At 41.1% G+C, this 9,888-nt stretch overlaps 1 protein-coding gene across 1 annotated transcript in view; it reads left to right on the top strand.

Moving 5' to 3' along the window:
• Positions 1–9,888, top strand: part of GRIK1 (glutamate receptor, ionotropic, kainate 1) — a 37,718-nt gene that overhangs the window by 9,596 nt on the left and 18,234 nt on the right. The window contains exons 7-8 of the mRNA XM_010134486.1: positions 2,786–2,904; positions 7,033–7,250. Of these exons, the coding sequence (XP_010132788.1) occupies positions 2,786–2,904; positions 7,033–7,250 (337 nt within the window). The remainder of the gene's footprint in view (positions 1–2,785; positions 2,905–7,032; positions 7,251–9,888) is intronic.

Below are 9,888 nucleotides of genomic sequence, written 5' to 3'. Positions count from 1 at the left end.
CACGGTGGACTGTGACTGCCACTTGAAGTCTGTTTGTCTGTTTGTTGGCTTCCCCTGCAGCTGAAGGATTTATAGGAGACTTTTCCCGTGTGGATTAATTGATACATAACGAGCTGTGAGCTCATCCTGCAGCTTCTCTTCTAGTGGGGCTACTACTGCAATGTTTCACCACACTTGCAGGAGCGTAAGAACCTCCAAGACTTCTACCTTTTCGCCAAGTGTGGCTAAAATTATCTAAAAGGTTTATGTGTGATTAGAGGTGTAGATCCCCATACATTCATAACACAGAGCACAAAACTTGACTTGTAACAAATATATCAAGTTTGCATATTGTTCTCATAACCCACCTAGTTTAGAAAGAGGAAAAGAACATACTAGTTCAGCAAAACAGTTTACAAAGTTTTATGAATGTTTAATTTCTTTTTTCTGACACAAATGCTTTTTTTGAACTGATGCCTAAAAGAAGCATAACCTAATTAGACAGCAACTACGTAGGCTGAAGAAGTACACAAAATTGTATTCACACGTCATCTTAATTTTACTTTAGACTTTACACTTTACTCCAAGAAGCTAAGCCATTCTTGCAGCACACACCCAGCCCTGTTCACGTCTCCAAATACATTAAGATTTCTGTAAGATTTGCCAAGTGTTTCATCAAATACTGGTTAGGGTGGTTTTAAGAACCTCAGGAAGCATCTACTTCTTAACACTGCCACAGTAAATTAAATGGTTAACAGCGTTTTGACATCAGTTCATGGAAGACAAATACTTGGAAATCATTTTCATAGACTGGGGTAATCTTCCTGTTATTCTTCAGACTTTCAGCAGCTGAATAATTTCTCGTTTATCTTTGAGCCTTATGTAGCCCTGTCATTGTTATATTAATTTTTAAATTCAAACACTGAAGTTTTTATCAGACTGATAAAGCTCTTTTCCTAAGTACGCTGGCAGTGAATGAATAAGGTGTTTTCTGCCAAAATTTCCCTTTACTGCTAATGCCACATCAGCTGTGTTGTTGATGTCAACGATGGCAGAGATAGGTAGCTGAAATAACCAGTGGTGAATAACGTCACACAGAGGTCACACATGCTTAGGTGACCTCGAGCATCTTATCTTTATCAAAAAACTCAGCATACCTATGGCTGAAGGCCCAAAGAAAGAGAAAAGCAGGTGAAAGTGGCCGGGAAATCAGAAGGTCTGAGTAGCGAAATAGAGCTGAACTGTAAGCCAGCCCCTTAGAGTTCAGTCCAGCACAGAAACTTAAGAAGAAAATCAGCTTTTGTTCCAAGGTGAGGAAGAAGTATATACCCAAGTATCACATGAAAATATATACCCAGAGCTACAAGAACCTTTCTGATGTGGCAGAAAGAGTTTTGCTACCAGAATTTCATCGCCACTTTCTAGCAATGGCTGTTCTGCTCTTTTGGTGATGGAGCCATTTGTGTCCAACCTAATGAACATGGTTGTTGTCTGACGTTATGCAAAACCCCAGCCTTCGTCCTCCCTGTCAGGTCAGGCAGAGTTATTTGTGCCTCTTCTAACTGTTCTATATTAACACTCCGGGTGAATGCTCGGCATGAGACCTCTTCACTTCTACGGCAGTTGACAGCTCAGGCAACCTGGGTCTTTTGTTGTGTATGCGTTTCCCCATGTGTGCATGAAGTGAGGTGGGAACAATTTCGTTACTACAAAACAGTTGCTTCCATTATTCTAGCACAAATTTGAAACATATAACTTGGTGATTGCTTTTCTTTTAACTGGTGTGTGCAGAACTGTTGTATCTTGAACCTGAGAACTGCATCTTTTATTAAAATTTTTAACACTTTTATGCAAGTAAGGATAATATTGTGCAGCTAATGGCTTTCTAAGCTACAAACTGTTCCAATTAATGGCTTCATTATTATCAGAGTTCATTACTTCAGCTAAGCAAGGCACTCTGCTTGCAACTGTACATAAATTCAATGCTTAATTATATCGTTGAAACAGTAATTAAAATGTATTGGCATGACATTGTCAATTAGAGCTATCTTCATAAACTTCATGAGAAAGTGTGCAGCAAGCCACGCAGCGGTGGGAAGCAACAGCAGGAGAGGTACCTTGGGGAAAAACGCAGCTCTGCCAAGAGCTGTGCAGAGCAGAAAGGGCATGGTTTGCAGCTGCAGGACAGTCTGCGGGGAATAAAGCAATCCTTTGCTTAATTCTTTCCCAGCAATGCCAACAGTGTGGCCCTACAGCTTTCAGGAACTGGAGCTGCTCCTGAATACCTTCAAACGGCTGCCTTTGCTGCTGCTGCCACACCAGCCTCACCCAGGGGAGAGCGTGTTCAGCTTCGAGCATCTCAACTATAGATAGCTAATAATGGTTGAATTTAGAGGGCTGCTACTCCTTTACTATTTTCTAAATGCTTTACCAAGGAGCAGCTACATGGCTTCCAGTTGCTCCCAGGCCTCTGCAAATGTCTGTCTGTCTGTCAGCTGTACAGGCAGGGAAGTCATGGGGCATTGCTGTAGCCTCACCATTTAGGGCTCTAACCCGAGAGAGGGAGGAGTAAGAGAGTGTTGCTGTGCTTGATCCTGGACTGTGAAAACAGCTCCTGGCATTGCAGTGTTGCTCCACAGCTTGCACGAGGCAGCTGTGAGACATCCCAGAGTCAGCCTTTCATCCGAGGTTTTCTTTTTCTTGTTTCTTTCATTAACCTCCTCACTTTGTGCATTTTTCAGCAGGTTTGCCGCCGCTGTGTGTACTGCATTTGATGTTTACAGATTGTTTCTGTTACCTGCCACAGGTTTACACCATATGAGTGGTATAATCCCCACCCGTGCAACCCAGACTCAGATGTGGTGGAAAACAATTTTACTTTACTTAACAGTTTCTGGTTTGGAGTTGGAGCTCTCATGCAGCAAGGTACACCGGTTACACTTCGTTATCGCACACGTCCCACAGTCTGCTCAAGGGCTTCTGTGCTGGTAAACTCCACCCTCTGTAAATACAACATATACTGTAAAACCTGATCTCAGAAACTAAGCAATAGAAGAAAGGGAGAAAATAACTTGCCACTGCAACCAGGAGCAGGCAGAGGATGCGAACCGGTGAAACCCAGAGTAGGGCTGCAGCAGGAGGAAGGAGGGGAAGCATCTGAGAGAAAGGGAACCAGACAGGGCCACACAGGAGTTTCTGGAGCTGAAATGTAAAATAATCACAAGAGGGATATGAAGTGCTTCGTGCTAAAGTTGAGAGGTTTGGCAACAAGAAAACGTTGGGCTCCGTTCCAATGGAAACAGTAATAGACTTAGCTGCCCTAGAAAAACTGTTATAACTGCCAAAGAAAGAACACCCCCAAGATGCTCCTTCTTTAGAATGGTTGTTAAGTTTGTTGGCACTTGTCAAACACTTTGTACAAAACCTAAATCCAAACCTTTTTTTTTTTCTTACGGCTTTTCTGCAGGTATGAGTCCCATCCTTCTGTAAATGCATCCAACCTTAGAAGCATTAACTGAACCCAGTCACAAGTCCCTCTTGCCAATGATTTTGGAAACACTTGACATTTTACTCAGTTGACCAGGAAGGGCAGTGAAGCTTACTCCATATGGGAAGTCAAACAGATATGTGTACTAAACACATATGTTTATGGCATGTATGTTCTAAGGTTTCCAGTTAGATCACTATTCACCAAAACTGGGGTCAACTGAAAAGAACAAAAATATTTACTGACAAACATTTCAAGTTGAATCAAAGCCGAACAAAAAACCCCCACCCTACAACAACAGCCAAAAGGCAATCCAGAGAAAAGTCCAGCAGTGCCTTGGTATTAAATTACTAAACATTTAAGTAAGGAATATAAAAACATCTCTGCATTTATCGAGGTACAGTTTATTCTTCCCTCTTTAACAAATGTATAGCAGTAAAAAAAACCATAAGGAGGATTTTTTTCTAGATATGGTAGAGAGTAAATTTTGTATTGTACCTAAGATGCACTTGCTTTTATTGGTGCACTGATGTATCGACAAGATATAAGGCTTCCTCACAGAAATTATTTTGGAGGGGGTTGGGTGAAGGAAGAGGTGTTCTGTTTCACTTTTTTGTTTTGTTTTCTTTCCAATTTGTCAGTAAAACACAGGCTGAGGTTTTACAGTATCAGGCAGATGTGTGTATATAACTGTGATTGCCGTGTGTGTGAAAGCGCCCCGGGATTTTGTGTTTCAGTCTACTGCCTTTTTTGGAGTTTACCATCATCCACAGCAAACTGTGGGATGCAGTGTCTGCTCGTTACCACTACCTTGGGTACATGACAGTCAGCCCCAACCAGACTCTGCTTGTCTTTCAAGAAGATTAAAAACAAAAAAACAACACCAAAAAAAAAAAGAAAGAAAAGAAAGAAAAGAAAGAAAGAACAAACAAACATTTGTAAGGCAACACAAATGTTTCCATGTACAAACTTGTGGTGCGTGTGATTGTGAGTGCATCATCGTTAATGTGAAGCGTTTGAACGTGATGTGAACTGTTGTGAAACTCTACATCTAGTGTTATGCTCTTTCTTGTTGGCAGCAGCTGCTTCTTATGCTTGATTGGAAGCCACTTGTTCTTAAATTTTAAAATGTGATGATCAGACTTTCTCTTTTCTACAGAGCGTGAGCAAAGTCTGGATCAGGATTGGCTGTCATGTCTGCCATAAAAAGGCACTAGAGAGACTTCAGCAAGTATTGCCTTTGACCCCAAGTCTTGCTAGCAACTTTTTTATTTAGACATCACTCCCCTGTTTTCCCCTGAAAGTCTCAGATGTGTTATGCATACTCTGAAAGCATCCAAACAGGGCACATTTCATCCAACTCACTCAGAGAAACTATCACTTTCAGGAAGTAAAGCTATCCTTCAGCCATGCAATGGGTCAGACAAGGAGTATCCGGTTAAGGACAGTGTGTAGGGTGAAGCCAGTGAGCATGGAACATATGTTAATGCTTTTTGCTGGAATCAAAGCCCTCAAAATGGTGAACATTGAAATAAACATGGGAGTAATTCAAAGAGATGCTGGACCCGCTTGATTCAGCTGGGAGCAGAGTGTGCTCAGCACCTCACAAAAGCAAAACAGTAGCTCACTGCATAATTAATAGACTGTGGCATTTTGAGCTTAATTGAATTGAATGTATTCTGCTGCTTTTCCACAAACAACATTTTGCTAGAGGAAATCACAGGAGGTTTGGCATCTCACCCCAAAAATTCAGCACACAGCGCTTCTCTGTCTACTCTCTTGTGTCTCCGTAAGGCTGTGCTGGCAGATTTCATGGTTGCTTGTGAAGATATCTGCAAGGTACCGGGCTATTATTCATTATTTGGATGTACATGTCAGACCAAGGTATTCCAGCAGGGTCCAAGTATATAAATTATATTTTTATATGTCTAAGCTTAAAAGAAATAATATCATCAGGATGACCTGAATCAGCAGTCCTAGAAGCCAGCTTTTGCAGGTCAAGCCCAGCTTAGAAATAAACAAGCACTTTTCCTGAGAGCAACAATACAAAAAAGATTTCCTTGTATTAAAAAAAAAAATCTAATCTGAAAAGCAAGAAGTGCAACAGACAACAATACAAATCCAGTCAGAGCTACAGCTCTTGAAACGAGTACATTTGGACTCAGAAATTTCAAGTGAGAGTTTTTGCTTTTAGACTGTTGGCTTAATTTAATATCTGTACAGCACCAGGGCTGCTCAGGCAGAGCATCTGCTCTCGCGGTTTGGCAATTCTGTCAACTTACTCAAACCCTTGGGCTACGCTTAGCTCTGACCTTTAAGAGACATGTCTATATGTTTACAAAGCTAAGTTAAATATGTTTGCTGGTTGTTTGTAAAGTTTCTACTCTTTCAGTCTTTGCCTGAAAAGTCACATTCAGAATTTTTGCAAAGTCTGAAAATATTCAAGTAACATGTTTAAATTCCTTACAGAAATCATTAAAAAGCTAGGGGAAGGCAATACATCAACACATTTTTCCAGTAATAGAAATAGGTTTGTCTCACCAAAATCTTTACTTGCTGAGATTTCCATTCACAGACACTTAAGTACTTTCTTAAGTCCGTCCTTCATCAACAAAATAATTATGCAAAGGCTTAACTTCCAGGTAGCTAGCTAAGTATTTTGCTGAACCAGATCCTTGAATCCCACATAACAAGCTAAGTTCAGTGGTGACACCTCTAGAAAAAATAGCACAAAACTTGCAACGGAGTGTTTAGAAGTACAAGTGTGTGCCTTAAACAAAGTTTATCTGAGCTGTTTAGAAGCCATTTCAGGGCAGTTAATGTGCTTTTCTGTGGGGTTTTACGACAAGGGCAGATCACTTTGGTATTTGTCAGTGTGACAAATGTGGCAGATCTGCTGAAAACTTTTCAGCAATAATGAGTGTTAAATACACTGTCCAAAACTTTGTGTTGCTCTGTAGATCCAAAGGATACATCCATTCAGATTTTTCAGATGTAAACCACACATTTGTAATAAGACATGTTCTGGGTTTTGAGCTCAGGTTCACACAGGCTGATGAGTTCACTGAAACCCTATTGATCACCCTATTTCTGCTTAGGTATATTGATAGGATGAACAGGGCAGGTTTCTCTTGTAAGGTATTTCTGCCATGTAGCTAGTAAGCAGAACAGCTTTCTGCTAAAGATCTGTAGTTAAAAATTTGATTACGATATGCTGGCAAAAGGGGATTCAGGAAATGGACAAAAATACTAGTATAATTTCTAGGGATGTAAGAGGTTAATATCATAATGAGCATTAGCTCAGAGATATAATGGGGCTTAGACCCGAGGATAATTCCATTTGTCATGTATCATAGCGTACATCCCCTTCACAGTGTGTTGCTATTATAAATGTTAGCTTTATAACATTATAAATGTTAGTGCATCTGTGAGATTACTGTTTAAATCATTTTATCATACTACAACTAACTCATAAAAGCATTCTGTGTCTAAAACCAGTCTGCGGCATCAGGGAAGGCATCTTTCATCATCATTTTAATATGATTGTTTTGATGATATTGTAACAGGATCAGAGCTGATGCCCAAAGCTCTTTCCACCAGAATAGTTGGAGGAATATGGTGGTTTTTCACCTTAATCATAATCTCATCCTATACTGCCAACCTGGCTGCCTTCCTGACTGTGGAGAGGATGGAATCCCCCATTGATTCAGCAGATGATTTGGCAAAGCAAACCAAGATAGAGTACGGGGCTGTTAGAGATGGATCCACAATGACCTTCTTCAAGGTAAGATGGCACCAGCCAGCTCTGTACAGTCAGACTGACTCATGGCCCTCCAGCAATAAATGGTGAAGCAGAATCACAACATTTGAAAGTGTTAGTGTAATAGAGACATACATCATTTTCCCAAAACAATAGAGGATCCTTCAACAATATTAATGTAAAAGATGTGAGATTTTCCCCCAAGACATATGAAGAAATAATCTGATGCTGTATTGCCATGAGGAGCAAAACAATGATTTTGATGGGGAGGGGAAGCAGGGCATGGACCTGGGAACATTCTCCTTCAGCTTACTTCTCAGGGTGGGATCTCAGCTTCTTCCAGCCACTTGGCTAAGTTCACTTCTGAGGGTCACCTCTGCACCACAATAGGACTGCAGGCAGTCAAAAAGCAAGTTTGTTTGTCCCTTTTTTAAAATGGTCTGTGATCAATATACACAGACTTTTAACAGACAGGCCACATACACGCGTGAACAAATCTGCAAGTAAAACATCATTTTCTGTAGCTAATTGCATTGTAGATAAACGCATTTTTTCCCACTATTAGTATTAATTACATACAAAATGGGCTAATCTCATAAAATGTCAATGTAAAAGCCACCAAGCTGTAAATATAGGAATAATGCATGAAAATCCTGTGACAATTAGAATTAATTAGCAGCTTCATCGGTAGTCTCAGCAGGGGAGTTAAGCACTGAATGAAGCAGTATGCTTTTCACTGTAGCATCTAAGAACGGTGTTGATAGGTGGTCAGATATGCAGTACCCTTGAAGAGGATGAGACACTGTGGGGAAGCAGCATGGGGGATAAAATAACACGCGTGCCATGCACGAGCCCCCTCCCCTGCGGCTCCAGCCTGAGCCTTCTGCTCTTCTTTAACCACAAGCCCTTAAGCTTCCACACCAGGCAAAATGCTTCTGCACAAAAAGAATCTCGGCTAAAGTATTTGGGTCATGACTCAAAATGAATAATGCTCGTCAAGGACGTTTCAATCATGTAATAGATCTGTTAGTAGTCTACCCCTGCTGGAGCTGTCAAAGGTGAACTGACCTTGTAATGGCTCTCCTGTGGCTAAATATAGATGTTTCTGTGCTGAAAAAAACCACACAAACTACAGTATTTTTCAGAACCTCATTAGAGTCAGTTCTTGAAATGATGAGCTGACATTCCAGTAAGATTTGCTGGGAAACCCATCTGGAGATAATTTCTGGAAACTGCGTAAGGCAAATACCAGACTCTCATCAGCAATACAAGGCAGGAGAAAGCAGCTGTGCTGCCTTCTGAGGGACTCTAGGAAACTCCCTTGGTCTAAGAGCTCTTCTAAGAGCCCAAAGAGGTCACTGCCATTGCTATTCTGAAGTCAAATTCCACATCAGAGAGAAAAGTTCAAAACCTAGGTTTTTTAGACGAAATAGCTTCTGTACCTCAACATGAGAAGTTCAGAACAAATTTCTAGAGCTGTTAACCAGCTTTATACTGATTTTTTTGCACCACTAGTCCCTGAGGTTAAGATTCGTAGGCTTAAAAGAATGTAAGCATTTAAAAAAAATCAGATAAGGTGATTAAATATTTCTATGTTATACATGCTAGCTTACTCATGCCCAAAATACACGCATAGACAAACACAAGTGACAGGACACTAGTTTTTGTACCGAATGGAGATGGATTCTCTAGCAGAATGAAGGTGACGTAATGAAGGATGCATGAAAAATACAATCTGTCACACTTGTGAACCAGTGAGATACATAGAGTGTTATATAGAAGGCATTAATATTTTGATTACAGAAGCTCTTCAAGATCCTCACAAGATTAGGATTCCTTTGTAAAAAAGAAATTTTTCCAAAACTTAAAAAAAAAGAAAATCACAGAGTAGGTCTCAGTACAATAACTCCAATAGATAGTTAAGTATGCAAAAGGAAGACTGTGTGCTCTGAGAGGGCATGACTTTCCCTCCTTCGGACTGTAAAATACTGCATATGCTTCTTGAGCTAAGTAAGTACACGCGTGTGTGCACACGGACACACCAGTGAGAGCCGAGAATTAGGAGCAGCAGTTACTCCTGTTCCCACACTGTACCTGCATTATTGTAGAAGAAAAATCACCTTTGCCGTAAGTGTTCTAGAGAATCAGCTGAAATTACTCTGCCTCTTTCTGGGAAGCCGTGAAGCGCTGTCCTGGCCTGGACAGCTTCTCTGGGCTGCCCCATGCCGTAACAGACTCCAAGAGCACCCCAACACCCATGGGTACCCCCACAACATGCCTCTGTGGTTCAAGGGTGGAGGAGCTGAGCTGGAGTAAAAGGACCTTTCATGACGGGCAGCCTGTGCTGCAGAGACACTGCCACCTGAGAGTGATGATGTGATGAGGACAGAGAAAGGAGAAGGAGGAATTAGTACTACCAGATGCAATAGCAGTAGCAATTTCCTGCAGGAGTGTAGCGGAGGGCTGGTTTGCACTGAGGAAGGGTCATTATTTCAAGCACTTCCTGTGTGATTTGATTTACCTAAGGATCACACCCAGTGCTTAAAACAAGAAATGCCAAGCAAAACAGCAGACTTTTTCAGACCAACATTTTTTTAAAGCAAAACCGTGACTCTCCAGGCATTCCTTGCCATGCAGGAGAGAGGAACAAGAGACTGCCTGT

This window comes from Buceros rhinoceros, unplaced genomic scaffold, assembly GCF_000710305.1.
Source record: "Buceros rhinoceros silvestris isolate BGI_N320 unplaced genomic scaffold, ASM71030v1 scaffold3544, whole genome shotgun sequence".
NCBI classification, from domain to species: domain Eukaryota; kingdom Metazoa; phylum Chordata; class Aves; order Bucerotiformes; family Bucerotidae; genus Buceros; species Buceros rhinoceros.
The sequence above is the reverse complement of the archived record's forward strand: the minus strand, read 5'-3'. Positions and strand labels throughout refer to the sequence as shown.